The 16,108-nt window shown below is 36.8% G+C and overlaps 2 protein-coding genes across 7 annotated transcripts in view; one reads left to right on the top strand and one right to left on the bottom strand.

The window, feature by feature from the left end:
- Window positions 1-16,108, top strand: part of GNG10 (G protein subunit gamma 10) — an 81,730-nt gene that overhangs the window by 15,093 nt on the left and 50,529 nt on the right. The window lies entirely within an intron of this gene.
- The window catches only part of SHOC1 (shortage in chiasmata 1), a 108,882-nt gene continuing 102,553 nt past the window's right edge, over window positions 9,780-16,108 (bottom strand). For all 6 annotated transcript variants that reach the window (XM_055271497.1, XM_055271502.1, XM_055271498.2 and 3 more), the window contains 2 exons: window positions 14,607-15,567; window positions 9,780-10,479 (listed from right to left, as the gene is read on the bottom strand). In XM_055271497.1, coding sequence (XP_055127472.1) covers window positions 10,379-10,479; window positions 14,607-15,567 — 1,062 coding nt within the window. In that variant the 3' untranslated portion in view covers window positions 9,780-10,378. The remainder of the gene's footprint in view (window positions 10,480-14,606; window positions 15,568-16,108) is intronic.

The raw sequence follows: 16,108 nt of genomic DNA, 5'->3' as shown, positions 1-16,108 counted from the left end.
ATGTTAAGTTTACCCTAACTGATTGAGGGATGGTATTTACCTATAAAATCAAACAGTTCCAAAATACTTTCTATCAACAGGATGGCTTGGAATCCCATAACAGTGGGATTCCATCCCATAGAAGTAGCATAAGCTTCCCTTCACAGCTCCTTTAATTCTAGATTGTTACAGGATGTAATGCACATTTTTTTTTACCTTCTCATTTTGCAGGTCCCTTAGTATTACCAGATAATTCTGCAAATACACTTTCTCTTTTTTTGCCATTTAATATAGATCATGGATCCAAAATGGACCCCCACGTTGATCCTTTTCTTTATGGGTATTATGTTTGAATTAGGAATAAGTCCAATAATTGCCTCAATACATGCCATTTTTTTCTCAGCTCTCATTTTGGATTACTATAGTTTGCACTCTTCACCCCCCTCAACCCAGGCTACTCTACCTATTAAAATTGTTGGATCCCTTGTTTTAGGGCAGGCCTAATTATTGGGGGTAGATAAGGGGTCTCCTATTGTGAGAGGCAAGGAAGTGGGACATCCTGGTATTTTTCCCCAGTTATCTTTTGAGTCTCAGTGGCAAGGGAAGGAATATCTTATGCCCATCCACAATTGGAAGAGACAGTTGATGTTTGGTGAGGCCTACAGACTTGGGCTGGGCTTAGGGACTTGGAGTAAAGCCCCTCAAAAGACCTCAGAGGTGAGCATCACTATCACCAGCAATGAATTGAAGGGCAAGCAATTCCCAGTAGAACCCTATGCGGATGTTGTATTTTGTGCTGTATTCTTACACTGTATGCAGTATTTTATACTGTATTTTTACTGTATCCTTTTATGTTTAGACACACAAATACTTACCATTGTGTTTCAATTGCCTACAACATTCAGTACAGTAATGTACTGTACAGGTTTGTAGCCTACAAGCAATAAGTTATACCATATAGCTTAGGTGTATAGTGGGCTACCCCATCTAGGTTTGTGAATTACACTCTATCATGTCCACACAATGATGAAATCACCTAATGATGCATTTCTGAGAATGTATTCCTGTAGTAAGCATGCATGATGATAAAAGTGTAGTAGAAAGAGGCAAGTAGGACAGGCAGTGTTAAGTCAAGTTAAGCTTGTTTCAAAAAGGAAGAAGGGATTAATAGTATCAAATGCTGAAGAGAGGTCAGTTAAGGTGATGTCTGAATGTCCTTTGGATCTAAGAAGGTAGAGGCTAATTATGGTAGTGATAGGGTGATAATTTCAGAAGTCAGGAAATAAAGGTGGATTATACTTGTGGTCTTCAAACATTTTTGCTTATATGCAACCTAAATGAAATAATGTCAACCCTGTGTACCTCCATTTTGCAGTTGGCATCTAAATGTTTATCATAAGTTTAAATATATATAATATATATATCATCATAAGTTTATATATATCATCGAAAGTTTAAATATATATTTTAATATATAATTTTATTAAAAGTCTAGCATTTTAACATGAAATTATTTCATTCTTCTTTTAAATGTATTCAATGGAATACAAATACCATCATCATTTGAAACCTACTATCATCCATTTAAAAATATACAAACCGTACCCTCCTTTAGTCAGAAATTTTACATGATTCTTTTTTCTTCTCTAAAATCATACTTCCAATTTAATTTCCCCACAAAATTTAATCCTGTCTCAATTACCCTTTTATTGCCTCTCATCTCCAAAGTCATACTTCATTGGTTTTGTGAAAATGGATCTGGATCCTTTAAATATCCTTTCTTTGCCAATTGGCATAATGCTGATTTGTTCATAGAAGGTGTTGAAGAGATATTCCAGGAGGAAGGAACGGGTATGTCTTCCTGGGTCTCACGTGGTTTTCTCCAATGCTAGGCAAAGAGCAGCTTTTTCTAGCTCTTCATGAGGGCAGTAGTGCTATAGCTGGGAACCTCAGACAATGTGGCTCTGAGTCTTAGCCCAGGCTGCTGCTCCTCATACCCTCTCCTCAGCGCCTCATGCATACTTGCTGGGGCCCTGCAGTGATGGCCATTTAGCAAGCCGGCCAAATGACCTTTGCTCTGCACCAAAGCCCAGAGCTTTCCAAGCCCAAGCTATACACAGAAGTGTGTTAGGTTTCGACAGAGGGCAGCCTGTTTATCTCCTGGTTTCAGCAATGCCCACAGTGGTGCCACTCTCTCCATGTCCCCCACCTCCATCGACTCTGGCTCTCCTGTGTGCAAAAGGTTTTTCCCCACAGCCCTCCTGTCATGAACATTGTGTGCTCCAGGACTTATTCTGCCTACGAGCCTTGGCTTGCCAATGCCCCAAAGGGTTGTTCTTGTTTTCCCCGCAATTATGGACCAATTCTGGCCCCAAATAAAATAAAATTTCTTTGTTGTCCAGTGGGCTACAACCACACCTTCTTCAAAGAGGTCTTCAAATAGGTGACCAGGTTTGTCTTTCTTTTGGGCTCTCCCTCAACTTTAGGGTACCCTTAGAGTTCTCATTCACAGCTTAAAATTTTTTTATATTAAATTTCCCCTATTTAAATTACTGTGCAGTTTCTCTCTTGGTTGAACCCAGATTGGTGCAAATCCTAATGTAATGTTTATGCCTGAAAGCCTTTTATGATCAACCTGTCATACTTCTCTGTAATAGGATATAAATTGAAATAATTAAAAAATATTTCTTGTGACCTTAAGACTCTAAGTTAAATCATTTTTCTTAATTACTAATTCAATTTATTTAAGTACAAATATTCAAAACCACATAAATATATTACAAATTTTGATAATTAAATATAAAAAGAAAATACATATTACAAATGCATGACATTACTTAACTAAGAGGGTAGAGAAAGGAGGGGCTGACTTTGGAAACGACTGGAACTCTAAAGACAAATGGATTGTTCATAAGCATTGTACACTAGTTGGTGAAGTTGTTTCTCATGGGGTATGGGTTAACAAATCTGAACCTACCATAGATGCATATTGGGATTGAACAAAAAAGTAAATGGATAGAGGATGGTGGGAGTTAAGTGTCTCACTGTTGGAGTGGGGTGTGGGTTTACAGATAAGCAAGCAGGGAAGCTATAATGAACCATGTGGTACTGAATTAGAATACAAACGTAAGAATGAACTCATGTTTATCTTTCTTTTTTCTTTCTTTTCTCTTTTTTTTTTTTTTTTTGAGATGGAGCCTTGCTCTGTCACCAGGCTGGAGTGCTATGGCACGATCTCGGCTCACTGCAACCTCTGACTTCTTGGTTCAAGCGATTCTCCTGCCTCAGCCTCCTGGGTAGCTGGCATTACAGGCACATGCCATCATGCCTGGCTAATTTTTTTGTATTTTTAATAGAGACAGAGTTTCACTATGTTGGCCAGGATGGTCTCGATCTCCTGACCTTGTGACCCACCCGCTTTGGCCTCTCAAAGTGCTGGGATTACAGGCGTGAGCCACTGCGCCCGGCTGAACTCATGTTTATCTTAATATAGATACTGATGGATAGATGTAGATAAACTCGTAGATATATGTATATACAGAGATAACTATAACACATCTATTTCTAGCTCTGTTTGCTTAGAGGGCCTTGGAGCAAGGACACTCCAGTAGCAACGAGCATAGCCAGTGCCCAGATTTTGGTTGCTAATACTATTCTCCAATAAAGGGTACTAGAGCTCCTTGGAGAAATGACTGATTCTAGAGCTGGGACAATGAATATACTAGATGAGTCTTGATATCTTGTAATGTGAGAAAGTAAAGAAGTGGTCAAAAACCAAAATGGTGGGGATTTATCTAAGGAACATAGGAGCAAACTGAAAGAGCTCCCAGTGGCTAAACCTGGAATAATTTGAACAATATTTTTTCTTTTTTCTTTTTCTTTTTTTTTTGAGGCAGAGTTTCACTCTGTTGCCCAGGCTGGAGTTCAATGGCACCATCTTGGCTCACTACAACCTCTGCCTCCTGGGTTCAAGAGATTCTTGTGTCTCAGCCTCCCAAGTAGCTGGGATTACAGAAGTATGCCACCACACCTGGCTAATTTTTGTATTTTTAATAGAGATACGGTTTCACCATGTTGGCCAGGCTGGTCTGGAACCCCTGACCGTAAGTGATTCACCTTCCTTGCCCTCCCAAAGTGCTGAGATTATAGGCATGAGCCACCATGCCTGGCCAATAATATTTTTAAAATGTCATATTGGATTATAAACCTGTCTTAGTCCATTTTATGTGGTATAACAGAATACTACAGACTGGGTAATTTATAATGAAGAGAAATTTATTTGGCTCACTGTTCTGGAGGATGGGAAGTCCAAAAGCATGGCATGAGCATCTGGCAAGGACCCTCTTGCTGTGTCATCCCATGGAAGAGACAGAAGGGCAAGAGAGTGCAATAGGGCAATAGAGAAAGGGGCTCAACTCATCCTTTTTATCAGGAACTCACTCCTATGGTACTAACTCCTGCAATAATACCATTAATCCATTCATGAGGGCAGAGCCTAATAAGCTCTTAAAGATCCTTCCTCTCAAAACTGTTGCATTGGGAATTAAGTTCTTAAGATTTGCCTATTGGGGATCATGTTCAAACCATAGCAAACCCTTAGTATACATAAATATCTATGAGTAGGTACTATATAAATAAATAATTGAATAAGTAAATAAATTGGGGGAGAAGAGATAAATCTCCTGTATAGAAAGCTTCCAAATAATTTATATAGATACTCTTTCCTCAAGGAGGTAGAACATAAATCCCTACCCCTTAAGTGTGGACTACACTTAGCAACTTATTTCCAAAAAGTACAATATGGAAAAGGGTAGGGAGTAACTTTTTAATGGGAAACCTGGCAAATGGTACCTTATCTAGGTGATGAAATTTAACATAATCAGTGATAAGTCATGTTGATAACATGTACCTTTGATATGATGTATTGAGAATGAAACTTTAACTCGTTATGTAGTTTTCCTCCTCAAAGCACATAACCCAAGTCTAATCACGAGGAAAACATCAGACAAATCCAAATTGAGCAATATTCTATAAAATACCTGACCAGTATTCCTTAAAACTTCAAGGTCATAAAAAAAAGGCAAGTTTGAGAAACTGTCACAGCTAAGAGGAGCTCAAGGAGATATGATGACTAAATCTAATGATATATCCTACATGAGGGTATATATATCCTATATAAGGATATATCCTACATGAGATCCTATAACATAAATAGGACATTAAAGAAAAACTAATGAGTTCTGAATAAAGGATGGTGTTTAGTTAATAATAATGTATCAATATTGGTTCATTAGTTGTGACCAATGTACCATAGTAATAGTAATGTAAGATATTAATAATAGGAGAAATTTGATGTTTTATATTTGGGAACTCTTTATTTTTGTAACTTTTCTGTTAATCTATTCTAAAATTGAGAGTTTATTTAAATTTTGGCTGGGCATGGTGGCTCACGCCTGTAATCCCAGCACTTTGGGAGGCTGAGGTGGTCGGATCACCTGAGGTCAGGAGTTCGAGACCAGCCTGACCAATATGGTGGAACCCTGTCTCTACTAAAAATACAAAAAATCACCCGGGCATGGTGGCTTGCACCTGTAGTCCCAGCTACTCGGGAGGCTGTGACATGAGAATTGCTTGAACCCAGGAGGCGGAGGTTGCAGTGAGCCGAGAGCATGCCACTGTACTCCAGCCTGGGTGACAGAGCAAAACTCCATCTCAAAAAAAAAAAAAGAAAAGAAAAAGAAAATTTATTTAAATTTTAAAAAGTAGATGTAATGGAAATGCATCTCTTAGTGAGATGAATGGGATGTTATGGTGGTTTAAAGGAGATTTTGCTGATCCTAATATTTCAAATTATTCCTTTATTTATTGCTCTGGTAGTATTTAGATCTTAGGTCTTGGCTTAGTAAGATTCAGGATGGGTGGCAGATATATATTTATTTCACAAAGTGGAAGGACAATTGTAAAAGTGGAGGATAGAAAAAAAGAACCATTGTGATGTGTAGGTCTCAGGTGTGTTCTTTGGCTTGGGAAAGAGTGCCTGTGGAAATTGAAGCACTGGAAATTTACTCTTTTAAAACTGTTGGTGCCCATGTACTCACTCCTTGAAATGTCTTTGTAATATGCCCTAATGGTAGGTGTACCTCAGTCTAAAGACTTCTGATATATATAATTTTGAGAAGTTCAGCTGTGAAAGAGAACAGAGCAGGAGTAGTTGGAGAGGATATGAAGTCTAGAAAAGCTTCCTTCAGAAGCTTAAATACATTTAAACGTCAAGGGGAAGGCCATTGTTGAGGGCAGGAAGGAAGGGAGACCCCATGTGGACTTCAGGTTTAGCCTCAGAGTTTTGAACATGGTTTAGAGAAAGCTCTATACAGGAGTTATATGCACAGCTCAATTTATAATAAAATGTACTTTGTGTCCCATTTATAATGTTAACATTATAACATTATCATTATTATGGTCACTGCCTTGCATACTTTGTCATCTCCCTTGCCCCACTTTCACTTTTGCTTCCTTACACAGTCTTGACTAAGCCACAGCTCTTTTTTTGTTTGTTTGTTTGAGATGGAGTCTCACTCTGCCACCCAGGCTGGAGTGCAGTGGTGCGATCTCGGCTCACTGCAAGCTCCGCCACCCCGGGTTCACACCATTCTCCTGCCTCAGCCTCCCGAGTAGCTGGGACTACAGGCGTCCGCCACCACGCCCGGCTAATTTTTTGTATTTTCAGTAGAAATGGGGTTTCACCATGTTAGCCAGGATGGTCTCGATCTCCTGACCTCGTGATCCGCCCCCCCTCGGCCTCCCAAAGTGCTGGGATTGCAGGAGTGGGCCACCGCACCTGCACCACAGCCCTTTAAATGCAATTATCTGTCTTTGTTTTCCTCCTTTCTACTGGGCACCCCTCCTCCATTTGTGACCTACTTAATGCTCTCACTTTAGAGTCATGATCACTAATTTAAGAGGATCTTCATATTTTCTGGCAGACATACCCTATAGTTCCCCATTCCCTTCACTCTCTCACTCTCCTAGATGACTGTTTCATAATTTATTTCTTCTCAAATCTCCAATACCTTCTCCTTCTTCACTCTCAGCTTCCTTGCTTTCATATCACTGAGGTTGAAAGTGACTCTAGTTTGTCCTGGCAAGTTCCAGTTTATCTTCCCCATTTTGCTTCCAACTCTCCTGACAATGAGCTTGGCCGACCTGAAGTGACTTCAGGCCCAACACCAGATGCAAAGGCAACTGTCCCACATAACTTTTAAACCAGTTCCCACATTTGTACAAGGCCTAATCCTTATAATAAACTCTTTATTCTATAACTCTCAGTGGTTCTGCTTTTCTGATCAAAGAAAACAGAAAAGTAAAGAGGAAAAAAATGGAAGCAATCAGAAGAGAATGGCCATAATCTCCCACCACATCTGCCTGTATCTCTGCCCATAATTTCAATGGTTCTTCTTATGTCTGTGGATCAACTCTCTATGGTTCTAGCCAAGACCAACTCCCTCCTTTTCTGCACTATATCCCATCTTTTTTCACCTTCCCAGGGACTTGTTTCCACCAAATCTCTCTCTGTCTCCATTAGCATTTGCTCCTATACTGGAATTTTCCCATCCATTTACAAACACTGTGAGATTTTTCTACGTTAAAACTACCCTCTCTTGACTTCTTCCTCTAGCCAATACCCCATCTCTCATCTATACAGCAAAAGTTTCAGAAAGAGTTGTCTAAACTCCCCATCTCCTGTTTTCCTTTCCTGTGCTTTCTGGAATCTATGATAATCAGGCTTTTGTCCCCACCATTGCTCCGAACATTGCTCCTATCAAGATCACCAAAGAGCTCCACATTGGTAAATTCAATGGTTCTCTTTCCTCCTCTCACTTGATTTGTCAATAGCAGTTGACACAACCGATTACTGTCTCCTTCTGCAAACATCTTCATCTAGCTTTCAGGAAATCTCCTGGTTTTTCTCCTGCATCAACTGATCCCTTCTTCTCAATCTCCTTTCCATTTTCCTCTATTTCTGTCTAATGTTGTCCCATGGCTTGGTGGTTGAAATTTTTCTATTTTCTGTCTATATTCACTACCTTGGTAATGTTACCCATTTTTATAGCTTTAAACATCATCTATACTCTGATGACTCCCAAATTTATACTTCCCAGATTTATATTTTCTACTGAACTTGAGACTTACATAATACAAATACCTACTTAGTATCTCCACTTGGAAGTCTAGTAGGTATTTCAAATTTAACTTGCCCAAAAATTGAGCTCTCAAGCTCTGTAAATTATACCTTTCTCATAATCTTCCCCATTGCAATAAATGACAACATCATTCTTCTTAGGCCACAAACCTTGGTGCTATCCCTGATTCCTCAGCTGTACCTTCAAAATATAACCAAATGTATAAAGAATGACAGTCTTTGTATTTATTACTCTATCTCCCACTGTTGAAAGTTTAAGAATGTGTCTGTCCATATATTTTTCACGCCAAAGTTGGAGTCAACCTAAATGTTCATTAGTGAGAGAATGATTAAATATATCATGGCAGATTATATTAAGCAGCTGCTAAGAAGAATATGTATTCAGTAGTGCTGCTACAATATGACACAGGCATTCCTAAAAATCACCAAGTTATATAAAATCACACAATAACCACCACAGGGCCTATGGGAAAATGGAGTTGGGACTTAATATTAAAAAATTTTGCCAGTGACAGTAAAAAAGACAGAAACCTAATGAAAATGATAGCACAGTTTTAAACATGTTAAATGATTAAGGAATACACAAATACTATAATACATACGGCTCCTTACCTTGAAAAATACTCAAAGTTTGCTCTTGAGCCTGTAGGCCCCACTGTCCCACTGGCCAGTCCTGCCTAGCGACCATGGCTGGTACCCTTTCTGCTCAAGGAAAAGAACAAAAGAGAGATAGAAAAAGAGTGAGAGAACAAATAGAGAAAAATGGCAGAGACCTGAAAGTGGAGAACAATTAAAGAAAGGGGAAGGTAGGAAGCTGCTTAGCCAAGTTGCAACTGGCGAGTTACTGTGAGGTGGTAGCAGGTGGGCTATCTACCCAGAAAGTTGAGACACCAAATGTGGCATTAGCTACATTGTGTGGCTCAATGACCCTGTGAAGTGTGGTGTGTATGTGTGTTTTGTGTATTCCTATGCAGCTTACTTCAGTTGGGTGTCATTTTTTAGTTCACCTAGTGTTTCTTGTGAACAAAATTGCATATCAGAATGTGAAATTCATCTTATGCCCACATTGTTCCCTGATATGGTGATCACTTTGGAAAATTTTTGAATTTTCAAAGGTCTATTTTTAAAAAACAGAAATGGAGTTGTGCAACATATAGTATTTTATATATTGTTTTTCCCTTTTTTTTTACTTTACGTTACAGACATCCCGCCTTGTCAGAGCACACAGACTTACTTTCTTCTAATGGTTTCATGATATTCTATAGTCTAAGTTGTTGATCTATTCCCCAACTGATAGAATTTTTATTGTCTATAATTTTTAACTATTACAAGTTATATGGTATTTCATTGTGTAATTGGATATTTCTTCAAGAGATTCCTGGAAATGTGGTTGTTGAGTCAAAAGATAGGAGCATTTTTCATCTTAGTGGGTTTACACAAACTGTGCTAAAGAAGCTCTACAAACAATATAGGAAAGTGTTCTTTTCTTCAATATGTAGAAATTGGATAGTAGGAATTTTCAAAAATGTTGGCAACTGATAGGTGAAAAAACAGTAACATTGTTTTAATTTGCATTTGTCTAATAAGTAATGACGCTTCATTGTGTTTCAAATGTTTATTGACAATTTTCGTTTTTTTCTGAGGAAATATCTATTCATATATTTTGCCCATTCTTCTATCAGGTTGTCTTCTTTCTATCAATTTGTAGGAATTCTTTATATATGAGAAATGTAAACTTTTTTTCCTATTATCTGGGTTGCAAATATTTCCTCTTAGTCATTTGTTCTTAAATTGTGTTTACAGAAAACAATACTTTAAGTTGGAAGTTTTCTAACTTCAATTTTGTCCTAGGTTTTAACTTTCTTGATGTGGGAGGGTTAACTGTGATGATCTTCACTTCCTGACTCAAAGGGTCAGACTGTGATGGAGACTCATTTAAATGGCTTGTGTGTAGGGGTGTCTGGAAGACATTTTGGATCTTATGATAATTATTCTGCTAACTGATAAATTAGAATATTTAACTTACAAAGATGCAAACCATAGGGCAGAATACATATTATGAATATTTAATACAGAAATACTGAGACATATTTGAACAATTGCATTTTCTTTAGTGTATGAGCAAATCTAAATAATTGTGCTAGTGGATTAGCATCAAAAACAGTGGAATATGGCATGTAACATTGCTCTTCTCCTCCTTCAAAAAAACCTCAGCCGAGTCTGCCCATCAACTCTACCAGGGACTTTTTCATATGCTAGACGTCGTTTTTTGAATTGTGGTAGTTGTGAGTACATAAAACCTGTTAAAAGGAGAAAAAGGAAAACCATTTTATTGCTTACAGTAGTAAAGTATAGGTTTTTTCTTTTCCTTTTTTTTTTTTCTTTTTGAGACGAAGTTTTGCTCTTGTTGCCCAGGCTGGAGTGTAGTGGCACAATCTTGGCTCACTGCAATGTCTGCCTCCTGGGTTCAAGCGATTCTCCTGCCTCAGCCTCCCAAGTAGCTGGGATTACAGGCACCTACCACGATGCCCGGCTAATTTTTTGTATTTTTAGTAGAAACGGGGTTTTGCCATGTTGGGCAGGCTAGTCTCAAACTCCTGACCTCAGGTGATCTACCTGCCTCAGCCTCCCAAAGTGCTGGGATCACAGGCTTGAGCCACCATGCCTGGCTGAAGTATAGGTATGTTTTCCTCACTATTCAAATGGATTTTGTGTCTTCATCATCTACCTACAAAGTGTCAAAATTTCTAAACTGAGATAAAATAATAACTATTAAAAAGTATGTTTTTAACATAAATGCCTCTGTACCTAATGGCCCGGTATTAAAAATTAGTGATAAATGCATATATTTTTATGCTCATGCCTTGTACAAGTAGTTAAATCTCCCTGGATTTCAATTTTCTCTTCTGTGAAATGAAAAGTTATAATTCATAATCTCTAAGTTCTCTTCTAATTCTAACATTTTTAAGTAAAAACAATCCAAAATGGCTTGGGAAGCAACTCCGGCAGGGCTTCCTAGTTCCTGAAAGTTTCCAATAAGTCCTCATTAATTAGGATATAAGTTAGAGGCTCATTTTGACAGACTTTGAACCTAAAACAAAGACATATTGCCTGATCTCTGTGTACCTTGTATCCATCTTTGTGGTGAGAGTGTATACAATTCTGTCAGGTTTTTCTTCTCCTTCTTCTTCTTTTTTTTTCCAGTTTGCCTTTCCTATTCCTGACTGTGGCTTTTTTTCATTTGGGATTATATATAATCCATATATTATTTATATATGGATATCCATATAGTTATCCCTATATTAGTATCCACAGGTGCAATTATAAAGCACACACAAATTTCCAGTTAACCAATACAAAGTGTCCCAAGTACATTCACAGATGAAAACAGTTTTGAAGAGATTACCAGCATTTTGAACATTATGAGCAAAATTCACTACATCCTTGCCAAGTCGGATAAAGAATCATCATTAATAAATGGAAGGAGTAAATAATAAACTGATAAAAATGCAGTTGTCAGAAATAACAAAAGTTCAAAAAAACCAACAACATGAGAAAAACCCCACTCTTGGCTCAAAGAAAAAATTTATAATAGATCAATAAGAAAAAAATAAAAATTAGAATGCCATATTTAAAAATGGTATTAGTAGCTCATGTTCAGCTTCCACTCTAGAGTCTTTAATATGCCATTTTCAATACTCTTGCTTTTAAGTTTTCCCTCATGAGCTTGATCCTTGACCCATAGCTGTAATGTGAAATTTATTCTAAGCCCTGATGAATGATAGGTGGTGATCATGTAAGAACTCACCTTATAGGGCTTTTTTATATATGATACATTAACTTGAAAAATCCCAGATTTGGATACTAACAGAGGCTGATTATGAAATCAGTAAAATGGAAAACTAAAAATTATAAAACAGTTTTAATAATTATCCCTGGAGATATAATCCCATAATTGCAAGAGTTAGGGTACCATTATTTAAAAGTTTAAAAGGCAGGGTGGGGTGCAGTAGTTCACACCTGTAATCCCAGCACTTTGGAAGGCTGAGGCAGGCGGATTGCTTGAGCCCAAGAGTTTGAGACCAGACTGGGGAACATGGCAAGACCTTGCCTCAACAAAAAATACAAAAATTAGCTGGGAGTGGTGGTGCGTGCCTTTCGTCCCAGCTGCTCAAGAGGTTGAGGAGCAATGATTCAGCCTGGGTGACAGAGCAAGACTCTGTCAATAATAATAATAATAATAATTTTAAAAAGCAATGTATTTTGTTAAACAGACATGCCAAAAAATAAAAGTAAAGCAATGTAGTAAGTAATTATATCATAGAGATCCCATATATACACTTTGGGACAAATGGAAAATTATCTTGAAGTTATGGGTTATGCTAATGGCTTTGGATAATTTTCCAGGGCTGTGCCAATGTTAATTCAAAAAGTTTTGTATCTTAAACTATGTATTTGGAGGTAATGATTTACTATGGAAAACCAGTTAAGTAAAATTTGCCATATTGAATGTAGATACTAGTATCAAAAAGTCATGTGAACTGTTTGAATAAAACTTTTCATGGAAATAACTTGGAAATTGGAAGAAATTAGTATTTCTAAACTGACATTATTTTATAGAGTATGTGATTTAAAAATATATAACTAAATTAATGAACTAAAATATGGGTAGATGTTTGACTATTCTACTCATATACCTAAAAGCTTTAAGCTTTTTCTAACATTTAATGTTAGAATTTATTTAAAAACGACTTCTGGGTCTTCTCATTGGAAAACGGGGGATATATATTGGAGTACCCTGTGTTCAAGAACATACAGTAATTCACATGCGTATTTTGTTTCAGAGTAGAAAAATATGAAATTTTCATCCAGTTTATGAAGTTAGCATAACCTTTATGTCCAAATGTGATAAGGCACAAATAAAGAACACAATGTAATATCATGAATGTAGACATGAAAATCATAAACAAATATTAGCTACCATATTTAACAGCATATTAAAAGAATCTCTTAGGCCGGGCCAGGTGGCTCACTCCTATAATCCCAGCACATTGGGAGGCCAAGACAGGTAGATTACTTGAGCCCAGGAGTTCGAGACCAGCCTGGACAACATAACAAAACCCTGTCTCTACTAAAAATAGAAACAAATTGGCCAGACATGGTGGTGCGTGCCTGTAATCCCAGCTACTTGGGAGGCTAAGATGGGAGGATCGGTTGAGCCCGAAAGGTGGGGGTGGCAGTGAACCAATCATGCCACTGCACTCCGGCCTGGGCCACAGAGGGAGACCCTGTATTAAAAAAAAAAAATCTCTTAGACAAGGTAGCATGAAATATTAAATAAAACAAAAATATAAAAATTAAAAAAAAAAGAATCACCCCTCAAAAACCAGTTATGTTTATCACAGAAATGGCAAAGATAATTTAATATTAGTAAACCTGTAAATATAATCTTTGACATGAATAGGTCAATAGAGAAAACACATTTGATTTTTCCCAATATGTACTAAAATGAGTTTGGATAAATTCAGCATCTATTTTTCACAGAAGTTTTTACAAAACTAGACACAGAATACTTCCCATTAAAGTGAAGAACAAAACAAGTTTTAAGTATTAAATAAGAGCAAATCCAAGCATTACAAGTCCTGTAGCTTATACAATTTGGGAAGCCTTTTTAAAACAAAACAAAGAATACAAGATTTTCTTGGCCCCTCTCAGGCCTCACAAAAAAACCTATGAAAAAGAGAAGTTTGAAACTTAAGCTTCCCCCCGCCCTCCCCTTTTTCTCCTGTCCTGGGGAAGGCCACCTTTGTACGGCCATTAGAACTTAATATTTTGTTTTAGATGCTTGGGCCAATGCAGTAAGAAATGACACTGAATGAAAAGCTAGAATCACTAGAAACAAGAAAATTAAATTGTTCTTTTAAAAATTTGATATGCTTAAATGTTCAGACAACTCAAAAACATCCACCAGAGTGGAGCTAATAATAGTGCCTATTTAATAGAATTGTTACAATTAAAGTAAATAATCCAATAAAGGACTTAGAATAGAGACTGGCACCTAATTAGGCTCTTTTAATAAATGTTAGTCAATTAAATATATCTGCTCCACAAAGAGGTTAATTTTCTAGTTCACTGATTCCTCTGTTTAATCTTTGTTGATTTTAGTCTCCTGCTTTACTTAGAGTTGCACTGCTTTTATTTTTAAGTTCTTAAGTTGAATGCTTAGTTCACTTAAGGCTATAATAATTTAACACAATATATTTTCTTTGCATTTATTTTAGAGTTTAGATTTTCTCTTTTACCCAACAGTTATTAGAGAAGTTTTTTAAATGTAGTAATTAAAACAAAAAAATGCTAAATTTGGAGATGGTTTTATCTTTTAAAATTAAATTTGATAGTAGTTTTATCAACTATTGGATAGTGTTACCTGTTAATGATTCCTTGTCTCCTGAGTTAAATGAAGATTCAGGTTGCCTTTTCTGTCCTAAACTTTTTCCAGCTCTTTGGTAGAAATAAAGGCTGTTGAATTCTTCTGGATTTGCATTAGAATCAGAAGCACGAAATAAATTCAAACTGGGGACAGATGGTAATTCTCTCCAGAAAGTCTCATCATTTGAACTTTCACATGTGAGGCCTTCAGACTCATCTGATAGACATTTTTGCTGATCAGTGAATAAATTACCTTTCTGAGAGAACAATTCGTTACATGTAGTCTGCTCTGCACCATATTGTAAGTTGAACGGGTGATTCTCTTGTTCCCATACATTTTTCTTAAAGTTCCAAAGAAGAGGAGATTGAGTGCCCTCTAGTGAAAAGATAGGGTCCGATACATCTTTATTTATGAAACCTTTTGCTTCATGTGTTCTCCTTTTCCGAGAATTTATAAAACGGGGAACAACTGACACTCTCTTCTGAGTGTCAATTGGTGATTTTATAGTTTCACAGTTCATTTGTGTTAGACCCAAAGAAAAGACATCTAACTCCGAATCACTGTGGTTTAGAAAGGAGTTATAAGCCGGTCTCATTGATTCTGTATTAATTAGAAAAGGAGTATTCTGCCCAATATTAGGTTTACAGCTGGAGTCTTTCCAGTAGCTGGTCTGATTGTATGAAGTCACAGATGGTAAAAAACTTGAGATTTCTTTTAGTTCCATAATGGAAGAGTTGTCATTCGAAGTGGTGGTTTTGTCTTCCTGCACTGTCTCTCCTAATCCTAAATACTGATAATATTCATTATGTTCTTGAATGACAGCGTCTAAATCAGAAGCTGAACTCTGAGAAGACAAGGTACTAATCTGATTCCTATTTTCCTGAGGTGACGAAATTTGCGGTGATTTTGTTATGGAAGAAGAACTAATCTTGAATAGGGAAGTGATGCTACAAAAATGCTAAAAAATGAATTAATATAATGCAAACGTCAGTTTAGTAAATATAAATAATGATGCTTATCTATATGGAAAGAAGGCAAAATATAAATAGGTAGTCTATTCATAGATATTACATGGATCCAGGTATTAAGAACATGAAATCATTAGGCTCTATTAAAAGAAAAACTCATTGTAATTCATACATATTTTCTAATCATTTGTAATAGAATTTTTAATAGTCTATTTTTCAGAACAATTTTAGGCTCACAGCAAATACAATAGAATTTTTAGTTATACAATTCATACATGAATACTATTTCCTTGATAAGAATTTTAAAATATTACCAGTAAGGCCAAAGTTGTCTTTACAGCTAGAATTAAGGGTATGTTAGGACTGTTTGGAAGAGGTAATGTAAATACATGTGAATAGGGTACATAATTGAATTTTCTATGGGCACAATAATATTCCAAAATGATTTAAAGCGACTATAGTGAATTTATCTGTATAAAATAGCTTTAGAATGTATAATATAGGCTGGGGTTTATGGCTCATCCCTGTAAT

Source organism: Symphalangus syndactylus, chromosome 3 (assembly GCF_028878055.3).
Source record: "Symphalangus syndactylus isolate Jambi chromosome 3, NHGRI_mSymSyn1-v2.1_pri, whole genome shotgun sequence".
Taxonomy (NCBI): domain Eukaryota; kingdom Metazoa; phylum Chordata; class Mammalia; order Primates; family Hylobatidae; genus Symphalangus; species Symphalangus syndactylus.
The sequence above is the reverse complement of the archived record's forward strand: the minus strand, read 5'-3'. Positions and strand labels throughout refer to the sequence as shown.